This window comes from Urocitellus parryii, chromosome 4 (genome assembly GCF_045843805.1).
Source record: "Urocitellus parryii isolate mUroPar1 chromosome 4, mUroPar1.hap1, whole genome shotgun sequence".
NCBI lineage: Eukaryota > Metazoa > Chordata > Mammalia > Rodentia > Sciuridae > Urocitellus > Urocitellus parryii.
The window spans coordinates 12,892,969-12,916,338 of NC_135534.1; the positions used below are offsets into that span (position 1 = coordinate 12,892,969).

The 23,370-nt window shown below is 39.0% G+C and overlaps 1 protein-coding gene across 1 annotated transcript; it reads right to left on the minus strand.

Moving 5' to 3' along the window:
• Positions 1-2,852: 2,852 nt before the first annotated feature.
• Positions 2,853-21,333, minus strand: Ms4a14 (membrane spanning 4-domains A14). The gene is made up of 6 exons (XM_026411630.2): positions 21,196-21,333; positions 19,234-19,362; positions 15,436-15,489; positions 12,929-13,078; positions 8,175-8,273; positions 2,853-4,706 (listed from the first exon to the last, which is right to left on the minus strand). Exons 1-6 carry the CDS (start codon positions 21,331-21,333, stop codon positions 2,853-2,855), a joined length of 2,424 nt encoding a protein of 807 aa, XP_026267415.2.
• Between the last annotated feature and the right edge of the window lie 2,037 nt (positions 21,334-23,370).

Sequence of the window (23,370 nt, forward strand, 5' to 3'; positions counted from 1 at the left end):
TGGGAAAACCCATCTTTGTACCCACTAATCGTTACCTACCATAGCATACTTGGCAACACAAAATGGCAATTTTTATACAATGTAAAATTGTCCTCTCTTTGGTTCCCATTTTTCTTGGATAATGTACCCTGTCAGAGATTGGTTGTCTACACATTAGTGACCATTCTCTAATTTGTCCTCAACTAGGGTCATCTTGACCTACTTCCCTTCTGCATGTTTGCTGCTATGCCAACCCGGAAAGTCCCGTGGGAAATGCCAGTGTATCCGTTGCATTGTTTTGCTAACTGCACGATTCTGCTTCTGTACTCCTGCTTGCTTACAGGTATGCCAACCCTGATGTGGTTTTTGCCTTTAAATACCCTAAAATGTTGACACCCCAGACTGTTTTCTGCAGAGACACCTTGGTCCTGTAGGAAGCAGTCCTGGCCGGTCGAAATAAATACTCTTTCATTTGGACAAAAGTGGGACTTGGGGTGTTTTCTGAGACACTTGCCCCACAATATTTTGGATGTTTTCTGGTTTATTTTCCCCCCTCCCTAAGCATGATGACTAGAATAACATTCTCATAGTATCTGACAAATGAAGAAAGACAGCTTATTTATTATGTTTTAATTCATACAGGCCAATTCTGGTGATGCAGTAAGACTCATATTTGGGAGTAAAAAAAAAAGTCTAGACACAATTCTAAGTCCTTTTATTTTCTAGTTATAGTACTTAGGCTAAGTTATCTATGAACTTGCATATTGATATTAACTTATGTATATATTACCTGTTAAATTTCTTATATGGAATAATAATTGTAAGGTTATTCTTAGTGAATGATAAAGTACTTGGACTATAATCGATGCTAAATAAATTCTACTAAAATAAAAATAAAACAATAAGTATTATTTCTATTATTACCATTCTAATCCTAGTGGCCAAATACTTCATTTTTCTTTATACTTCTGTTAGAGTCTGTAAACAAGTCAGGATGGTGCCTGGCATTTTGCCAGAGAAATGTTAGTCTGTAAACAAGTCTGGATGGGGCCTGGCAAAATGCCAGAGGGAGTGGTTTGTGAAGTAAGGCCAGCGAGCCATTAAGTGTGGAGATTCCTTATTGGTTGACTGCTGTATCTAGTTTATGTTAATTAGATAAGCTGTGTGGAATGTATAAATACCTCTGTTGACCTACAGTAAACGGCTCCCACTCCTGCTGTATCGATCTACACAAGTTGCTCGTCACCCCCCCCCTCCCCCCCCCCCCTGTTATTTTGCTGCAGCCGGACTTCGGCATACTTCTAAAGTTCATTTTGTTTTTTTTTTTTTATCAGCGACAGGTATTTCCAGGAACTTAACTATAAGAACATTGAAAATATCGCTATGCCAGCCTAGAAGCTATTTTACCCCATTTTTCTATTTGGGATTGACTGTGAAACTCTATACGCTTCTGCTAATGAAACCCTAGATGTGTTTACAAATGGATGACATGAATTTGTTTACTAGTTATCTTTATTCCTAAATCCTTAGATTCCTTCTTATTTTGCAACTTTCCAAAACCCACTCTTTATATGGGTATTACTCTACTCTGAAGGTGGTTTATGGAAAAGTGTATAATATCTTTGTATTTCTTTTTTTTTTAAAAAGTTCCCAAATCAAGGTTTTATTTCAAGCTTCTTACTACTAGCTATTCTAGGGAAGTTATGATGTCCCAAACGATCAGACCACAGTCTCTGATTCACAGTCAACCGAATTAGTCTTCCTCGAAGTTCCAAGAAAGGCTCTTTGTATTCTTTCTCTCCTATCTTACTGCAGCTGGAGTTCGTTTTTTTAAAAGTTTCTCATCTTTCTCTGTTTTGCAAACGATCTCCCCTTTAAAAAGATCCATCTCCATACTGAAGAGTTCTGGAGGACCAACTGTCACTTGCTTAGGAGTCCCCAAATCCTCTAGTTTTTTTTTTCTTTTAATTTAAATTACAAATAAATCTAGATCTTCTCCTCCAGATGATAATGATACAACCTGGCAAATCTCTGGATATTTCCAGATATTTATTGGAAAGGGCAGGTAGATCTGAGAGGAGGAAAGAGAAAAAATGGAGGATAATTGATGGCTTTTGATAACATAATCTCTTCACAGAAATGAGATCATGTTGGGCTGAGAAACTAGGAGTGAATACAGGTGTATGAAAGGGACCTAGAGCCACACTCAGCACATTACAGGTGATTGTATTTTATCACAGCTGTACCTCTGCCCTTCCCTTCCCCCTACCTTCCTGTCTCTAGGTGCATGTTTTTCACCCCCCTCCACACATCCTGTCTTCATTGTCACCTTCCATCTGGTTGAACACTGAGTCAACCTAGGGACTATATCCTTGACACAAGTTCAGGGAAGGAGAATAAATGGGAGACCTGGAAACACCAAACAGGAAGGATGGGGGTGAGTTTTATTCCTGACTCTTCTGATTCTTGAACACCTCTAGATCCTGAAAACTTCTAGTTGACTGTCTGACTCTCTCTAGGACACAAAGGAGGAGGCCAAAAAATGTTGGCTCCGCAGGAAAGTCGCCTATGAAGTGTTAAGTTCTAAAACAAATTGGTGATTATAAATTGAAACACTAAATATTTAGACAACAAAAGTTGACATGCGATTTATTCCTTCACTCCCAGAAAATTCTGATATAGTATTAACATGTCATTTGTTGTCATTTTGTTCTAATAAGAATGAATTCTTTGGAGTTTTCTGCGTGCTCTTCATCTTCTGGTGAGCGAATTAGATGGCGACCACAGTTGAGAACATGGGAAAGACTCTGTTGTTCTCCTTCATTTAGCTTCTCTTATTGGGGGAAGTGTGATAGTTGGGTAGATTCTGCCTGTTAGTCAGACTCTTCAGATTGCGGTTGTTCTTTTGACCAACACGAGCTAGAAGTTATATTCAAATCTTTGTATGAGTTTGAGCTCGCTGAAGCATAATGCTGTACCTCTTGTTCTGAATCTATGTTGGACAAATAGTTTAAATCTGTGTCTTGTACTAAACTGTGGCTAGAAGAAGGTTGGAAATCTGGGTTCATTTCTTCTAGTTGCAGATTCGTTGGTTTCCCTTCTTTGGTGTCTTTTATTGGCTTATCTTCTTCTAGTGCAACTTTGGATTGAGCCTCTTTTTGGTCTTTTCCTTGAAATTGCCTGCTTAGGTTATATTGGGCTGGAGTGCCCTGGGATGGGATTTTCTGGCACAGACCTTTCTGCTTTAGAGATTGTTTCTCTAAAATCTCTAGGGTCTTCTGGTGTAGGGCATGCTTCTTTTCTGATTGCCAGTCTCGTGCTATCCAATCTTTGTTTCTCCTACCTTGACCTCTCCAGTCTTCAGATTGCTGGTTAAAGTTTTGCCAATTCTGTTTTCTACATTGCAGAGATGGCTTTGGGAAGAATTGCCCATCTTTGTGTTCCTGGCTTGAGGTGTCCGAATCTTGGTACATCTGCTTTAAAGGTTTCCTTATTTGAACTTGCGGGGTATTGGCTTGCCTATTTTGAGATGGTTCCTTTGGGGATTCTTCCTCTTGAACCTGCTGATCTTCAGCTTGTTTGACTTGAGTTTGTTTCTTAGGGATTTGCTCCATAGACACCTGCTGTTCTTTATCTTCTCTATGTTTGGATTGTTCCTTTGGGAATGGCTTCCCTTCTGTCTGAAGATGTCCAACTGACTCCCCTGAGAATTGTTCTGTGGTTTGGGTATATTTAGCTTGCTTTTTTAGAGACTGCCTCCTTGCAGATAGCCAGGCTTTGATTTTCTGGTCTAGGGATTTCCGTTTTAGAGACTGCCTACCTTTGCTTTGTAGGTCTAAAGAATATCTCCTTGGGGATTGCTTGCTTTTTCCTGGCAGTTCTAAGGAAAATCTGTTTCGGTGGTGCTTTCCATCTTTGGGTTTATGGAATGAGAAAAAGTGTCTTGGGTGTTGGTCCTGAGATTTCCATTCCCGGGTCTGTTCCATGACTTCTGCTCGAATGTCCCTATATAGCATTTCTAAAGATTGCTGGCGTTGAGGTTCAAGATCTTGAGATGGCTGTTTTATCTTAGAGGACCTTATGGAGTAGGATGGAGTGGCCTGTGCTGACAGAGCATTGTAGACCATGTCTTGCGATGTTGTTTGTGTGGATGCTATCTCTTGGAAAATTGTGTCTTGGGATGGTCTTTCTTCAGTGAGCACATCTTGAGAGGGCATGTCTTCAAATGTCAGATCCAAAGATTGGCTGATATGTGATGGTGGGGTTGCATAGAGCATAACTGGCTCAGGAGGGGCTTCTATTAGTAGAGCCTGAGATGGCAAGTCATCAGCAGGCAAAGCTTGGAATGTTTGCACGGGCGGGGCTAGAAAATCTTTGGTGGGTAAGGCTTTTTTCTGAGGTAACTGAGTTTCTGTTTGGGTGGATTGTGTCATAACATATTGCATGTCTTGATCATTCAGATTATCTTCCTCTGGAATAGGTGCAGAAGATGTGCTCTTACTACCCTTACACTTATTACATGTTGGCAACATGCAATGGTGGACTAAAGGACTTTTTAAAACCCTTAACTTGAAGAAAGAATAGCCTCCAATGAAAACAGTTTGTCTGTTTAATGTCCTATCAATCCTAGGAGATTCTTCCTGAAGCTCAAATTGTAATACAGTATTTTCTTCTGGGTCAAGTTGTTCACTATTTGGAGTAACATCTGAAGGTAAGAAAAACACAACCTATAAAACCAAGGGGAGTTGGCAGCATTAATAAGACAGAATCATCTTTGGTGTTATTTTATTTTGGCATTCTAAATTATCTTTCATCTCTGACTTAAGATGTTAGGTTGGAAATTACATCTGAATGAGGAGTCATCAAACAAATACCCACCCACCTTTACCATCAACTTATTAGTATTGTTTTGGACAGTGATAACCCCTTATTATCTCAAATACCGAACCAGGCCATTTGACTAAGATTGCTTCAAATATTTTCCCCCATCCTTGATATCACCAACTTCTAAGACATTTTAAATCACCTCGTCAATATCCACATATAAAGATTTAATCTATAAAGATTTATTGGTCATATGGATGAACTAAATGCTATCCATCAAAATGACTAAACGTGTTTTTCCCTTAAGGTGCTCACAATTGTAGGTAGAACAACATATAAGTAGATAACAATAAAACCATTCAGCAACTGCTATTATAGAAATAGACACTTGGTGCTTTATGAGAACATAGAAGATGACCTAATTCTGAGAGAATAAGTGCATGCTTCATAGAAGAGGTGATATTTAATCTACATCTTGACAGATGCGTAGAGATTCCTCAAGCAACAGATAAAGTAAGACAGGAGACGAAATCCAGAAAATAGAAATAATGAAAACAGAAGGTTGGGACAGAGCACAGGGTGATGGCATGTGGGAGGCAGGTAGATATTGTCCGATGGTGTACTAGGCTAGAGAATTAGGATTTGTATATATGTTGTCTGTATATACATTGCTCTTGTTGAGAGATCTACTGGAGTTTTTTAAACAGCTATGTGACACCGCCTGATACAGCCTTTGATCAGTGCTTCCCATTCTTTTCCGAGATGATATGCTGCGACTGCTTATGATGATGATGGAATTGTCATTGCAACCTAGCCTGCTGATTTTTACCAGCCCATTCCCATCCTGAGATTGTTCATGGAGTCAGAATAGACTACTTGTTCTATGAAGAAGTGATTGGAGCTCAGTGATTAAATAAGTTACGTTGGCCTAGTTGGTTAATGGTAGACCAAGAATGAGAATCGATACATTCTCTTACTCTATACATTCCTAGTACCCATCCTCCCAATTTGTTTTCTACATTTTTATTTTATCTCTATTAGCACACTACTTATATGAGGATACATGGGATTTCTGTATTTTTATTAATCCTCACCTAGATTTTTGTTTAATTTGCTGAAAGAAAGTTTTATAGACATGAACTATAGTATCCCATGTATTCAAGCACTTAAGTGTTATGATTTAGAATTGACTCATTCTTAACTAAGTGATGATCAAAGCACTAGAGGAAGTTCTAAAGTCATTTCAAGTCATCATTATAACATCCCTAGGAGGTTATTATCTTTATTGCCCAAGACTAGTGACACACAGTTGTAAACCCACACATGGCAGCAATGGACTGAAGAGAGAAACCAGAAAGAAACCACTGCAAATATGACCAATTCATTTTCAAAAAGAACGCCAAAATCATTCCATGGAGGAAAAAGATAGTCTTTTTTAACAAACAGGGCTGGGAAAACTGGACATCTACAAGCAAAAGAATGAATTAAACAAACAACTTGCATAAAAATTAACTCCAAATGGATCAAAGACTAAACTTAGGAGTGAAACTTATAAAATTCAAAGAAGAAAAACTTGGGAGAAATATTCATGACTTTGGATTTGGCAATGATCTCATGGATATGACACCAACACCATGAACACAAGAATTTATAAATCATATTTTGTGAAAATCAATAATTTTTATGCATCAGAGATTACTGTCAAGAAAGTAAAAAATAGTCAGGTGTGGTGGTGCATGCCTATAATCCTAGTGTCTTGGAAGGCTGAGGCAGGAGGATTATGAGTTCAAAGCCAGCCTCATCAAGGTGCTAAGCAACCTCAGGGCGACCCTGACTCTAAATAAAATACAAAATAGGTCCAGGGATGTGGCTCAGTGGCCAAGTGCCCCAAAGTTCAATTCCCAGTATCAAAATAAAAATAAAAATAAAAATAAAAAGGCTAGAAAATGAGGTAAAATATTTAAAAATCAGGGCTGGGGTTGTTGCCTGGTAAAGCACTTGCCTAGCATGTGCAAGGCCCTGGGTTCAATCCTCAGCACCACATTAAAAAAAAATAGAATAAAGATATTGCATTCAACTACAACTAAAAAAAATTAAAATATAGAAAAAAATGAAAATCATTTATCTAATAAGGGATTTATAGTAAGAACACATAAAGAACAATACCATTCAATAACAACAAAAGCAAACAACTCAATGAAAAAAATGGAAAATTTGCTATAAGAGATTTTTCTCCAAAGAAAATCTGTACACAGTCAATAAACATATGAAAATTTGCTTAAAATCACAAGTTATTAAGGACATGCAAATCAAAACCACAGTGAGATACCACTTCACACCCATTAGGATGGCTATTATAAAGACAAATAAACAGAAAATAACCAGTGTTGGTGAAATTAGGAGTGACTGGTACTGCTGATGGGAATGTAAAATGGAACAACCACTGTGGGAAATAGTTGAGCACTTTCTCAAAAGTTTAAACATAGAGCTACCATATGACCCAGCAATTCTATTCTTAGGTCTATCTCCAAAGCATGGAGTTAGGCTGATATTTGTACACTAATGTTCATAGCGCATTATTTACATCAGGAAAAATGTGTCTTTCAACAGATGAATGGCTGAACAAAATTTGGCCAAAAGGATTGCACTGCCTTGATTGTGATGGCAGCAACACAGGTGTATACAGTTTGTCAAAGATCACTGAATAATCTTTGTAGATTCAACTGCCATGGAGTTGATTAAAAAAAAAAAACAGAAAAAAAATCCTGCCAAACATAGAGCCTGGACTGGTATTTATAACTTAGAGAGTGGGCTGTGGAGCTGAATCCCCGAGCCAGACTCTTGAAGTTCTGTGATCCTGGAGAGGTTATTTAACCTCTTGGTACCTTGGTTCCTTCAAATGTTAAGGTGTTCTCATGGTGTTAGTAAAATTAAGTTGATGTCCAGTGATTATGATAATGACTGACATATTCAACATTTAGTCAATATGATGATAAATGGTAATGCTCTGGATATTTTTTTCCACTTCTTCTCTGGCGAGAGAATGGTCTCATACCTTCTTATTACCAAGTGTAAGCTTTCTGTATCCCAGTAATATGGGATCTCATGAAATCTGACATTTCAGATGTTTTGGCAGGAAGATAAGGAACTGTGTATGAGCAGAAATGACAGAATAGCAGATAGGGAAAGAAGGGAAAGCAGAGCCGTCCTCCAGGTGGGGAGCCTTTCAACCCTAAGGTTGTCCCTCACTGATCTTCCCAAATTTACAAGTTTCAGTTCAGCATCTGAGCTCTCCTCTGCTCACCAGTCGACCAGAAGTCACCTTAGAGTGTCCCCACAGGACTCTGTTCACACAACAACATTAAACGCACCTCATCTGAACTTGTCCATAACTTGCTTCTGAAGGATGCGATAGTCACAGAGATGCCAAGCTCTGCCATGGTGATAATTAATAAGATTGACAAAATTCCCTGCAAATAAGGAGGAGAAATGAATGGCAATTGGAATGAAAGCTGTATCATTTGAAAGATTTAAGTCCAGAATCTCTTACACCCTCTATAAACAAGTTTGGGTAAACTCATATTTTGGATGGTCTTGTAGCCATTAGATATTACATAAGGCAGTGGTAACAAATTCCAGTACCTATGGGGACCAGGATACCATTTTGAGCAAAACAGGAGGGGAGATGATAGGGAGTAATGGTATTCATAGAAGGCACCCATTATTCGATTCCAGCCAATTGTTGCCATGTGGAAATCTGGGCACTGTGACACATGATTTTTTTTTAACTTTCTTAAGGAAGCTATATATACACACTTTTTGAAGCAAAATGATTTTCCAGTTATTTGTTCACCAGTGTCAGTCACAGAAAACACATCTGCAAGCTGAGTATGCTCAAAAATCAACATTCTACACACTTCCCTTTAAAGGAATGTTTAGATTGAGAGGCAGCATGGTGGAGAATGGCATCAAAAAGTTTAATCTCTTGAGAAAGAAAAAGCTGGGTACAACTGGGTGCAAGGTTACACTTCCCCTTGGGCAAGTCACTGAACCTCTCTGAATCTTGGTATCCTTGCAATATATCCCAACGCTTAGATATTCACTATTTATAAAATTCAAATGGATGAAGATCCTACTGTATACAATTTTTTTGGTATGTGGTGCTAGGGATTTAACCCAGGGTCTCAATGCATGCTAGACAAGCATTCTACCACTGAGCTACATCCCTAGTCCCCTACTGCACGTAAGTTATTGGATTCAGTGAGGGATTACGAGAGATTTGATTCTGGTTTTATGAAACGTGCATAATTGTAAAGGAGGCAAATGGTAATATATAATTAGATAATTGCTTGAGTAAATTGCAGTGGGTTCTATGACAAGTATGGTGGGTCATACACGGTTATAAGGGAATATGTGACCAGGTCTGAGAGTGAAGGTGTGGTAAAGAAGGGCTTCTTTAAATAAATGATGATTGAACTGAGATTTAAGTGTGAAGGTGAGTTTATTAGGTAGATAGAACAGGGTGAACACTAGACTGGAACCATTCAAAGCAGGAAGAAGGTGGTCTTATGATCCTGGGTGAGTGAGATTACCGGAAGTGGCTGGTGTGTGCAGCAAGAAATTACAGAGTAGCAGATAGGAGATATATATATATATATATATATATATATATAAATTTTTTAATGCAGGCGCAATGCAATCTAAGTCTTTGGGAAAATGTATGATTGTTCTGTGACCTTAAAATTAGTCAAAAATTAATTCTTCCAGAGGGAAGTGGGGAGGGGAAAGAGTAGGAGAGAAAATGGAATGATTCTATCATAAATTTTCTATGTACATATATGAATACACTACAGTGAATCTCTACATCATGTATAACCACAAGACTGGGATCCTAATTAGAATAAGATGTATTCCTTTTTTGTATAAATAAGTTAAATTATACTCAACTATCATTTATAACTAAAAAGAACAAAAAATAAAAATTAAAGAGGAAAAAAAACAGAAAAAAATTAAATTCTTGATGTTGATATTAAATGTAAAGACATTATAATGTAACTTTTTTGTTATGTAAGACTAGTATTTAGTTCACTGTAAGTTAAAACATTAAAATCTATAAATTACAGTGTTTTAAAAAGTGTAAATAATGTATCAAGAGTAGTTTAAACACTATTTGCCTTCATCTTACTTATAATAAGCAGTGAGCATCTTTCCTACGCCTTGGCATAGGAACCCCCAATTTTTATCAGTTTTGCTTTCAAGGTCTTGAAGTATCTCTGAGGGTTTGATGTGAAGGTTTTTACTGGCATCACTTCCTCTGAGGGGTAAGTTCATCTTTTGTTACAACCACTTTTATCATTTATGCCAATAGGTTCACCTTCACTAAGTTCCTCTGGCTTTTCTAGAACTGCCTCTTGAACAGCAGCAGTATCATAATTCCTTCCCAGCCCACTCTATCTTCTAGAACACTGCATTTGAATCCTCCAGAATTTTTTGGACAGTAGGAATGCCTGTATCTTAGAATCTGGGTGTAAATTTCATAGTAGTGCCTTTATCTGAACTTGTAGCTTCACCAAATAGATTAATATTAATCAATTCATGCGGTCTTCTGAAATAATGAAACCAGTCTTTACTGGAAGTAAAAACCTCATTTTCAGTTTCATTACCACTTTCTTTCAGTGCAACAGCTAACCCCAGTGTTTGGGTCTGAATGCTAGCTAGCCAAACTGGGATCTGTTTTTGATTCGTCTTCAATTTTGGCTGTCAATGGCTTCCTGTTCCTAGCACAATTTAAATTAAGGTGTGGAAGCAACTAACTATACCTTCAATATCGTTCCCACTGTAGCTTCCTGCAGGCCTAGATCTCAACTGTCTCTGCTTTGCAGTTGCCACTTTTGAATCTTCTAATGACATCCAGTTTCACTTCCAGCGTTATCAATTTTCATTTCTTTGTGCTCTGCTATCTTTGTGGACCAATTTCTTCTTTGGAGTATCCATTTCTATAAACTGTCAAATGAGTTTAGTCTCTGGGAGACAAGAAGGCACTAAAACCGTGCACTTTGCTCTCTGTGAGTGAACTAAATAAATTTTCAGTGACCAATCACCATCAGCCTTTGAAAGAAGCAAAGTGGCTGATCACTGATCATGATGTACATCCTTTATTTGCAAAATAATTCATGAACTAAAGAGCTGGCAGCAAAATTCATATAACTATTTTCAGTTACTACTATGGTAACTAAAATTTTAACCACTTACTATGGTAACTGATACTTGTGCATATTAAGACTACCTGTACCTAAAAAGAAAAAAAAATCATTATTTCCCAAATGTCAACATTTAATCCTTTATTGAGAACTATTAAGTTTTGTCCTGGACCAAATAAAAACAAAGCTTCTCTCAAAGAGTGCTAGTTTCAAGACCAAATTACTTGACAACGATAGAAAAATGTTTTAAGATAATTTAATGAAGAACAAATTAGAATTTATAGATGGTCCAAAAATATTCTTTTGAGAATTGTGACTCCTTTTTTCATTTCAATAATGTTGAAGTCTTCAAAGAGTGAAGTTCTTACTACATATAAATCTTCAAATATGTTGAACGATGTGCTCTAAGAAAAACCACCTTTAATTTTAGTCTTTCCCTGAATATTTAGAATAATTATCTTCCAAGATCCACGTCTTTTCCCATGATCTCTGAGAGTCAATTCCTTGATATGAATCTTTTTGGCTGGAATCTCATTTCCTCGATTCCCTCAGGGTAGCAAAGTATCTTTCAGACAAGGGTTCTTTGAATTAGGAGTCGGAGCATGCGCACTTCGCTCAAGCGCCTCTGGAATCTCGTTTTGAACGCCAGCAGCTCCTACCTTCTCTCTGAATCAGAGAGCCGCAGTCCCATCAGTGTGTCTCAGATTCTCCTTAATTTGGGCTCCTCCTCTCTGCTTGGCATTCTCAGAATGGGCCTCACACAAGTCGTGATGGCCCTGGATTGATCCCAAGTAGGGGAACCGGGAGGAAAGCAATCCAGTGACAGCTAAACCCACTAGGCCAAGATCTTGCATTCAGTAATGGATGACTTTTTCTTTCCTTCCTTAGGGAGGAAGGTAACTTCCAATGGCATGACTCCACTTGCATCCTTAACATTCTAAGTCCCAAACCTTCATGTCGCAGCTGGTGGAGATAAGATGAACTCTCAGGACTTACCTGAGAAACTGCAGGGAAAGGCCTATTGGAATCTTGACATGGTTAAAAATAATTCCATTAATTATTTATGAGGTAGATATTTAAAATTGTATCTCTGTTTCTTGGTAAGGATATATCTCATTTGCCTTATTAAATAAAATTCTTACAAATTATATAAAACCATGTATATCCTCACGGTCTTCAAATACCCCACTTTTTAAATTGCTTTTTGTTTTTATTGTTCACTTAGGAAAATTTTTTCATCATTTTTGTTCTATATTGATGATGAAAAAGTAAATCTTTTAAAAAGGCAAAATTGAATCCAATTGATGTTAAATGATACTTGTAATACCTAAAATGATTGACCATTGGCACTGCACTAGGTTCTATTTTAAGTAATCTTCATAACAATTCCAGACTGTAGGCATTATTATCTTCATTTTCCACATGAGAAACACTGAGACTCAGAGAGAATAAACGTTTTAGATCAAGGTCATAGGCTTACATGAAATAAAGCCACAGTTAAAAATCCAGAGACATTTGATCATGAATCATCTTAACTGTCATCCCACAGTGTGGGATGGGTCAGTTGACCATGGCTCTAAAAGTTCAGTTCAAGTGTTGGCACTGTTTCAATTATGGTGATAAAAATCAGTGCATCAGCCCGGTTTGGTGGAGCATGCCTGTAATCCCAGGTTGAGGTGGAGGTTGGAGGATCGAAAGTTCAAAGCCAGCCTCAGCAAAAGTGAGGTGCTAAGCAACTCAGTGAGACCCTGTCTCTAAATAAAATGCAAAATAGGGCTGGGGATGTGGCTCAATGGTGGAGTGCCCCTGAGTTCAATCTTTGGTACCCCATAACCTCCAAAAAATAAATAGATAAAATCAATGCATGGTTGCATCATGGACTCAGCTAAGATTGAACAGTCCTCATTCAAAATGAGATCACTTACAATGAAAAATGTTTTACCGAGGACACATGATCCATCAAGGGAAAGCATCTGGCAGAACTTGTGTTGGTGTGTGAAGCTGATGAGGATGAGAGCAATCCCGGCCACTGCCACCGCGGAACTGATGACATTCATGGTAACGATACCTGGGATCTGGAAAGCAGTTTAAAAAGTAACAAAATAAATAAAAACCCAATCAAACCACAAACACCTTGGAAGAAACTCTTGGTGGTTTTCACTTTCTAGACACTTCTCAGGGATGAATTACTCTAGCAGGTCAGGGTGATAGGAAAGGTTGATAAGATAAATTCTGATTTATCAAAGTCAGAAGATGAATCAATTTTAGAATCAGCCAAGGATATATTCTATGTATATGTTGAAGAAAATGGTGATTTTATTGCAGTAAACCATCATTCATAATCTCTGAGTGGTGTAGTGTGTTAGAAAATATCTCAACTTGGAAATTAGACTTGATTTTGGATCCTCGTTTTGTAAGGACCTTGTATGAATTACTTAGTCTCTTGGGATTTCAATTTCTACCTTTGAAAATGAGAATTACATTGCCTACCTTTAGGGTAGTATGCATTTATTCATTTATTTCATAAATATTTAGTGTGATCCAAATATGTGTCAGGCTGCAGAGATCAAAAGATCATGGGGCTTACATGGAAATCTCCACAAGATTCAAACGTAACCCACGAAATCACTAACATATATTTGAAGATGGTTTGAACTGGGATTTAACGACGTCCTTTGTTGATCTCAGTGTCGGATATGGAAGGCATACAAAGTTCAGATTGTCTCACTCAATTCCTTTTATTCAAGCCCATTATTTTTGGAGAGGGAGGAGGAGATATACATATACGTTTGAGTTCCTTCAAAAGAAAGGGGGGCATCTTATTCTTTTCTTCAAACCCACTCTCAGCTCTGACCTTGTCCCTTTAAAGGCCAAAACAAAACTTTCATTTTAAATGTGGCAGATATTTCCTGTGTCTGTATTCATAGCATTGTGTGTGTCTGCTGTGGTGGGAAATGCTGATACGCTTATACATCATGCCCTTCCTGGGGCTTAGTGTGGCAAGAGTTGAGAGCATACTTATGACTTAATGTCTACCAAGTCATTTTTATTGCAAGTGAACTTTTTTTATTTTGGTAGAAAATGCAAAGGGGTGTACAGATATGCCATCTCTCCCAAATTTCATTTCTCCATTCTCTCCAGGCTCTGTTTGGCTCCCATATGATAGTTCATAGACTGAGGTCTCTGGATATGCAAACCCTTATGTGTATTGTGCTTTGTAAAGAGCACACCCAGTTCGAGTCTCATCTGATCCTAATTACAGGTTTGCAGTGTAAGGTGCTGCATCTCTCATTCCCATTTTACAGATGAATGAGATTCAGAATTAAGTGACAGTGAGTAATCTCATTGTTTGAAGAGCCAGGTCCTCTGATGCCCCCCATGCCATCCCATGCCCTGCCATCTGCATAGCTCTCCTTGAGTCAGCCATAAGTTTACCTTCACCTTAATATATTTCTCAGCTCTGGAAATAAGTCAAGACTGAGAGAAGAGAACAGCACGTGGAACTTCAGTGCATTGCTAGGGTTTATTTCCACAGGAAGAGATGGGGGTGTTCATCCCCTTAGGACTTCTCTATGGCTTATAACTATTCCCATAGGAAGTTGGTGGAGAACCACAAGAACAGAGAGAAGAGGGCTTTAAGCGAAGCCCACATCTCCAGGACTTTAAATCAGATCAGAGTGGTTAGAGGGGAAGAAGAGGAAAATTCAGTATCAGCATGCCTTTAACTAAATCCTAGTTAACCCTAAACAAACAAACAAAAACAACCCTAGAAGTTGGTACTTTTCCTTTCAAGCTGACACAGCCATGGGTGGGGGGCCTTGATTCAGTCCTAGAATCATGCAGCATCCATGCCCAGACCCTTACCTCTGGACACTGGGCAATCCTGAAGGAAAAGTCTCTGTTCGTATAGGAGGTGGAGCTGGGGTTGGAAAGCGGGAATTACTGGGTTCCTTGGTTGGTTTGGTTGGAGAAAGGTTCCTAAATCTTGGTGCTGTAGAATTTTTAGCCCCCTTTTTTTTTGACATGGGAGGCTTCCTAGGCATTTTGGGGACACTCAGACACTAGCCCTGGGCTTCTACCTCCTAGATGCCAATGGCACCCCTACCCAGTTTGGACAACCCAAAATGTCTTCAGACATTGTGAAATATTACCTGGGGGTGGAGAAAGGACAAAATTACTCCCAGTTAAGAACCATTTAGTTACATGGGTATAAAATGATTTCCATTAATCAACATTTTGAGTTTACTTGACCAGAGAAATGTTAGCCAGTATACAAATGTGGGACTAAGAGGTGGCATTGACAAATAGGAATGATGGAAATCGCAAGTCTGATGTATAAATATCTTCCTGAGACACATCTCAATACTAGAAATATTTACAAGAAAGAAGCAAATGGAAGATAAATTACATAGAAATCACAAAAGTGACTTACCTCGGTATTTTTTAATTTCTCATTGATTACTGTGACGCTTCCTGTAAGAAAAAACTGTCAAGAAGACAGGAGACAAAAGTTAACAGGTGATGTATCTGACCACCTTACAATACAATTTCCTTTGGATTTACCAACTATTTGTCTGTGAATCTCCCAGACAGCACAGTCTCTCCACCTGAGTGTTAAGGAGATGGGGGATAGGTACCAATGTAAGCGTAATCCATGGTGGACTTGCTCAGTACCCACACAGGCTCTCGGCCAGTGTGATCTGGAAGAAGCAGGCTCAGAAGACACCACACAGATATTTGGCTCAGCTGATCTCAGAAAAGAAAGGAATTCCTGGACTTTGGGCCTGGAAGAGGGGAGGAGAGGCTGTGTGTGTTCTGAGTAGCAAAGGAGATTTTCTCAGAAAAGACCTCCTATAATTGCTGTTATGGGGACTGAAACCTAGTATAATCAACCCAGCCACTTTTTTAATTTTCAGAAGCATGAAGAGTCTAGAACCACCCAGGAAAAGTGCCACTCAGGGTGGAGACCCTTATTGTTTTAATGCTCAGAGGATGAGAACCTCCTCTGTGGGAATTAACATTGGCCCGTGAGATTACCTGGATCTTAGAGTCCAAGGACCATGAGATAAGAAAATAACCTTAGTGCCCCCATCCCCATACCATCACCAAGAGCTGTCAGCTTTGCCTCCAAGTTCTCCTCCAAGCTGTCTGTCTGTCTTTATCTCCTCTTCTGTTCAGCTAGTTCAGGGTACCGTCTTCCCTTGCTGAATTACTGCAACCTCCACTTAACTGATTCTCCCAGGTTTGCTGTTATCGTTCTTGGATTCATTTCCCATTAAGAAAACACAATCATATCTGCAAATGTCCCTGCCCTTTCAGAATAACCAGTGGATTTTCCTTCCTCTCCATATTGAAGTTTCCATTCTTAACCTGACCACAAGAGCGGTCACAGCCTGACTCCAGCTTCTGTGTGGCCTCAGTTGGGCTGGACAACCATGGACTCTTGGTCTTCTTTTGGGTGATTGCCTGACCTCAAGCTCTCAGGTCGTGCTTTTTTGTTACCTGGGAACACTTTTCTTCAATGTGTGCACAGCACCTGGTATCCCCAGGCCAGGTGATTTCTCCATTAAAACCTCCCCTAGCTCCTGGGAATTCTCTTAGAGCATTGAGCACAAATGTTAATAACCTATGCCACCTCTCTAACCTTTGCACTACGAAGAAGACAGTTATGTGTTCAGAAATCATTTTTTTCCCATGCAGAGTGGATATTTAAAGGACAGCAGGCCAAAACCCCATTGCAATTCATGTGTGCAGATGATACGGAGTCTCACGGAATTCTGTTGTGCAAGGGGGAAGTGGGGAGCTGGTCCCTTTGATTTTCTGCAGTGGAGCATGTGTGGTTTGAAAAGCATGCCCAACATCATATTGTTTGTGTTGGGAAAGTGAGAACATGACCAGTCATTTCTGAAATGCCAATGACAGAAAAGGCATGTTGTGTTTATGCTTATCAGAACTAGACAAGGGTGCCAAAAACATTCACTGGAGAAAGGATGGCCTATTCAACAAATGGCTAGCAAAACTGGAAATCCATATGTAGCAAAATGAAATTAAACCTCTCTCACCCTGCATAAAAATCAACTCGAGGTGAATCAAAGACTTAGGCACTAGAACAGAGACCCTGTGGCTAATAGAAGAAAAAATAAGCCCAAATCTTTATCTTGTTGGCCTAGGATCTGATTTCCTGAAGAAGACTCCTAAAACGCAAGAAGTAAAAGCAAGAACCAATAAATGAGATGGATTCAAATTAAAAAGCTTCTTTCCAGCAAAGGAAACAACTAATAACATGAGGAGAGAGCCTGCAGATCGGGAGAAAGCCTTTACCACATGCACCTCTGATAAAGCATTAAACCCTAGGATAAATAAAGAACTCAAAAAACACCAAACCATGGGCTGGGGATGTGGCTCAAGCGGTAACGTGCTCGCCTGGCATGTGTGCAGCCTGGGTTCCATCATCAGCACCACATACAAAGATTCTGTGTCTGAAGAAAACTAAAAAATAAATATTAAAAAATTTCTCTCTCTCTCTCTCTCAGAAACAAAACAAAACAAAACAAAACACAAAAACCACAAATAACCCAATCAATAAATGGGCTAAGGAACTGAACAGACATTTCACTGAAGAAATACAATTGATCAACAAATATATGAAAAAGTGTTCAACATCTCTGGCAATTAGAAAAATGCAATCAAAAGTACTCTAAGATTTCATCTCACTCCTGTCAGAACGGCAATCATCAAGAATACAGGCAACAATAAATTTTGGTGAGGATGTGGTGAAAAAGGTACACTCATACATTGCTGGTGGGACTGAAAATTGGTGCAACCACTACGGAAAGCAATATGGAGAAAATTGGGAATGGAACCACCATTTGACCCAGCCATTCCACTCCTTGGTTTATACTCAAGGGACTTAAAATAAGCATTTTATAGTGATGCATCCACATGAAAGTTCACAGGAGCTCAATTCACAGTAGCTAGACTATGGAACCAACCTAGGTATCCCTCAGTAGATGAATGGATAAAGAAAATGTAGTATATTTACTCAATGGAATATTACTCAGCTTTAAAGAAGAGTGAAATTATGGCATTTGCCAGTAAATGGTTGGAGTTCGAGAATATCATGCCAAGTGAAATACACCAATCCCACAAAACCAAAGGCTGAATATTTTCTCTCATGTGGATGCTAATTCACAATAAGGGGGGGGAGGCACTAGGGAAGAATAGTGTCACCTTAGATTAGGTAGAAGAAAGTGATGGGAGGGGAGGATAGGGGATGTGGGGATAGGAAAGATAGTAGAATAAAACAGACATTATTACTGTATGTATATATGTGACTGCATGACCAATATGATTCTGCAACACCGACACTCAGAAAAATGAGAAATTATATCCCATCTATGTATGATATATCAAAGTGCATAAATGTATTCTACTGTCATGTATAACTAATTAAAACAAATAAATTTTTTTTAAAAAGAGAGAGCATGGTTTTCCAATAGACACTGGTCTCATCTTTTCCTTATTTCATCTGTTCATTGACTGATTCATTTAGTCACTCATTTATGCATGCATATTTTGCCTTAAGCAACATTCTAGATTCTGAGAATATAACAAGAAGTGAAATGGACAATGTTCTTTCTCTCTTGTGAACCTCTATCCCAGTGTCGAAGCTCTAGAGGTTCTGTCTTTAACTATGTGGTGCAAGATTGGGAACCACAGCTGTGGAGATTGGTTAGAGGTAGCTATAATATACTCAGAATATTATTGATATCTCTATGATTACTTCCACAAGTATCATTCATAAAGTTGTCTCTGGGGCCAAGAAGGAGGTTCAGCTCTAATAATCTTAAATTCTCCTTAAGCTCTGAGAGTCTGTGATTCTAAGAGCACCAGCTATAAATGTTTGGATTAGTACCTCATCTCAAACTGAGTTTCTCCATTTGCAAAGGAAAAAGTAAGATATTTTTTTCATTTAACCTCCCAGATTGGAAGTGAGGAGCAAATGATGTTATTATACACCCACGGGCTTTGGAAATGTAAGCAGTGAACACCGGGGGTGGGGGTGGGGGTAATAATGGAAGCACAATGTCCAAATGGAGTCATTTTCTTTGTTGTGGGGGTAGGGAGGGGACATATATTTTTTTCCTGAAATCCATTATCCTAGGACTTGAATAAATTCAGGTCATTCTTTATAACCATTTCTCCAAAGATCCTAATCCACAGTACTTACAATAAATGCTCCCCAGAATGGATATCCCGAGAGGAAAATGAGGGGGAAGATTTTAGATAAACTGATGTAACCAAATAGAAGTACAGTTCCAAGGCCCACCATGATCAGAGCAAGCAAGATCTGGATACCCTGTGAAGAAAAAAGGGACCTGAGGTTACCAGTGCCCGCCCCTCTGGTCTGTCCCTGAGCCACCGTGCACCCCCCTCCTCTGAATACCTTTCTCTGTAATTGCTGCCCCCCCCCACACACACACTCTCAGGTGCCCAGGAGGCTCAGCTCAATCATCCCCACCGCCCCCGTCATTCTTGCCTGAGTCCTTGGGAATCAAATCCATCACTCGTCTCCTTTATTATTTCCTGCATTCCCTGGTAGCACAGATTTCTCTCCTCTCAGACAGATTGGAGCACACGTCTGACCAAAGCTACACTGAACACTCTTTGAGGACAGGGACTTCAAACTGTTTACTTTAAGCATTCTCCCTTCGGTAGCAGGAGAGCGTATGGTTTTCCTTACCATCTGCCCTTTCACATCTTTCCACACATTAAATACAGTGATCTCGTGGTATCCATGGGGAATTGGTTCCAGGACACCTGAGACACCATCATGCCAAGACGCTCAGGTCCCTGAGGTAAAATATGTAGCATTTTGCAGATAACCTGCATCCTCCTCCCGTGTACCTTCGTCATCTCTAGGTTCCTTAGGAATGCTGTATACATAGTTGTCATGCTGTATGGTTTAGGGGACAGCAAGAAAGAGAGTCCACCGGTTCAGCACAAGCATGGTTTTCTTTTCAGAGCATTTTCAATCCCTGGCTGGCTGAATCTGTGATTGTGGGATCTGAAGGTATCAAAGGGCCATTTGTATATGCTTTTGGAGTTCGACTCATCCCTGTTTCCTGGAAGTTTGTGGAATGGACTGGGGTGATGTGGTGTCTTCTCGCCCCTTCATCCAGGGGCCTGGCTAGAGGTCATGATAACCCACTTAGCCTGTCAGGCACATGCAGAGAGATGGATACCGTGGTGGTCTTAGAGGGCAGTGGCTCCTCTTGGGGTCAAACTTCTCTGCTACTATTTGTGGTTTTGTGCCCAGGCCATGCCTTTCTGGCAGCATACTTTAGTGACTTTCCTATTGGACAAGGATATGGCTATGTATGCAACTCTCCCGGGGTGTGTTTATGATGAAGATTATTTTTCCTTGTGGGTATGTTTATCTATATCTCACTGTAGAGCTTTGAATCTAGTTTTCAAAGGACTCCTGACACCTATACAAGCACAAAGGATAGTCTAACCTCTCCTCTAATGGCTTCTTCACTCCCAGGGAGATGTCACCACCACACACTAAGGTCCCTTCCTCAAGGAATGTTTAGAAAAATTGCACTTATGTCCTGCTTCCCCTCTGCTAGGATTCAAAGACCCGTACCAACTCCTCATGAAATAGCTCTAGGGTTTCTCAGGGCTAGAGGTGTTGTTAATTAAAGACCTGTTTCTCAGAGTTAAATAAACCCTCAAAAACATTTCTAAGACCTGAGACAAACTGTGTGTTTTGAAAGAGAAATTTTATTTTGCATATTTATCAAAATATATTGGCTACATGTTTGTTCTTATGCCGATGATCCAATTCTTTTTCAAAGTAATTAATTCACTAATTAGTTAATTTATTTTTTTCCACACTTATTTGCTTGGTACATTATAGTTGCACGTAATGATAAGATTTGTTGTTAGGTACGTGTGCATAACGTAACGATATATTTTGGCCATCCAAATCCTTATACAAGCAAATGCCCTAGAAGCACTGCTCAAGACTCAGCAAGAAGGATACACCAAGGTGAAGGATGAGGGAGGAAAGACAAAACAGAATGGACTCCCTCCTTGAAATCATCACACAATGATGCCTCTGCAGATGTTCATGGAGAATGGACTCTTTTCTCCTCTTCAGGAAGACCCAGGATGGAAGAAAGCTTACCCCCAAGATTTTTGGCTCTCCCTTTAGGAAATCCAGCAGAGAGACATGAGGCCCGAAGGGAAGTGCTGCCAATACAGTTTCGTTTGGATGTACCGTGATGACATCGGCCCCTCTTTTCTCCTGGGATGACTCCCCCATGGTTCAGTGGTCGAACGCATTAAGAGATTGAGTGAACATTGCAGCCACACCTTCTCCACCGGTGTCACATGGGGTCCATAGTAAGGAGCCCTGGGAGACTACTGTGCCCAGATGCTAGAACCACGGAGGCTCAGTCTCTGAGTCATAGAATCTTAGGATTCTAGAACATAGCCAGCCCCATTATCTTCTTGGAGAAGGAAACAGTTTTTAAGAAAGCTTTTTCTCCGGTCCATTTGTTTATAAACACCTAGTAACCTCAAAATAGATGCTTTATGCAAAAACAAGGGCTTGTACTTATCTAAGTTCGTGACATGGAAAGGGACCCGTGGCATATCCACTGTGCTTCAGGCACCCGAGAGTTTGTTTGGTTTTTACCTGCATTAGTGTTTATTCTTCTAATAGTTCTACGGAGCTAACACTGAGAATAGAGAGGTTAAGTTGCTCAAGGCTACATACTAAGGGATAGTAAAAGGAGGCAAACTCTACTTCTCGGAGTCCAAAATCTATTGTTACTACCTTATCAGGCTTCCATCCCCCTTCAAGAGGAGTTTCCCACTTTCAGTTGATAATTGTCTAATGGTCTAACCACATACTTCAGTTCTGAACTGTGACTCTATTTTTCCTGCTTTTATTGAGGTATACTTGACAAAAATTGTACATGTTTATGGTGTGATGTTTCGACATACGCCTGCATTGCAGAATGATCACCCTCAAGCTCATTCCCACAGCCATCAACTGACGTTGTTTTTTTTTTTTTTTTCCTTGTGGTGAGAACATTTAAGATTTACTTTCTTTGCATTTTCAAGTTAAGTGAAAAATCACCAGTAAAAGAAGCTACCAGATACAGTTATCACTTTAATAGAGAATATTTTCACTTTTAGAAAGACTCTAAAACTAATTTAAGTTCTTCCTGGGTAGTCTATACAAATGCTAATTGAAGCAACATAATGTGCTATTTGAAAGTTTGCTTTCCCTGTCAGTTCTTTATGTTCCTATAACTGTTATGGTTTTAATGACTAAATCGTGAAAGAAAATGGTTTCACATAACCAAAAACAATATATACAAATATAATCTTAAGTATTCCTTAGCTGTGGCAATGGTAGATATCAAGATTTCTCAACCTTTGTACTGCTGCTATTTGGAACCAATCATTCTCTATAGTACAGTGTTGCTCCCTGGTATTGTAAGGCATAAACAGCATCCCTGGCCTCTACTCATTAGAAGCTAATAATGCCCCAGTAGTAGCAACCCCAACTTTTCTCCAAACATTGTCAAAGTCTCTTGGAGACAAAATTCCTGCTTGTTGAGAATTTTGCTATATAGAAATCATTGAAGTATTTCCTCCATACTTTTTTCCTTCCCCTTGATGGACTATGTCTTTGCTTTATACACCCAGATTTCAGAAAAGATAAGTATTACTCCATACATAATTTTTCTGCCCATGTTTATTCAGGTAAATTTTAATTTGTGTTCTTAAGATGCAGTGCAACATTTTAAACTAAAAAAAAAGAAAATTGTGGGCCAACTTTATATTTGAAGTCTAAGTAGAATGAATAAACTGTCAAAATCACATGGAAAAGTGCACCCAGGAAGGGCTGTAGCTACCTACTGCTACCAAGCCATGTGTTCCTGACCAGCCGTTGTGCTTATTTGGTGACCAGAGAATTATCATTTAAGCATTTTCTAACTTGATATGTTTATTTATTATTCACATATAGATATTTTACTTACATGTTAGGAAACTGGATGGGAGATTGAGTTGAATAATAGCATATAGGTATGTGTGTATATATAAATATACATATTCTCATAAGAATATAAGATGTTCTTGAAACTGAATGTAAGCATTCTTTAAAATGTATGCAAGAATTCTTTAAAAGAATATAAGAAATCCTTCAAACTGATGGGAAAGATCTGTCTTCCCGCAGAATACCTGGTTTGAAGGAATAAATTCTTGGTGTTAAGCAGTAAAAGCCTATAAATCTATCTTGGATACTCCAAAATGCATCTAATTTTATGTCTTTGACTAGGTTTTG

What these genes read in the sequence shown, in the direction of transcription:
- Ms4a14 (XM_026411630.2), bottom strand. Translation starts at nt 21,333, where the DNA reads ATGGGGGAGTCATCCCAGGAGAAAAGAGGGGCCGATGTCATCACGGTA. An exon ending in CATTCTGGGGAGCATTTATT is followed by an intron (nt 15,490 to 19,233) that starts GTAAGTACTGTG and finishes TCTTCTTGACAG; the next exon opens with TTTTTTCTTACAGGAAGCGT. An exon ending in TCGGTAAAACATTTTTCATT is followed by an intron (nt 8,274 to 12,928) that starts GTAAGTGATCTC and finishes CCTTATTTGCAG; the next exon opens with GGAATTTTGTCAATCTTATT.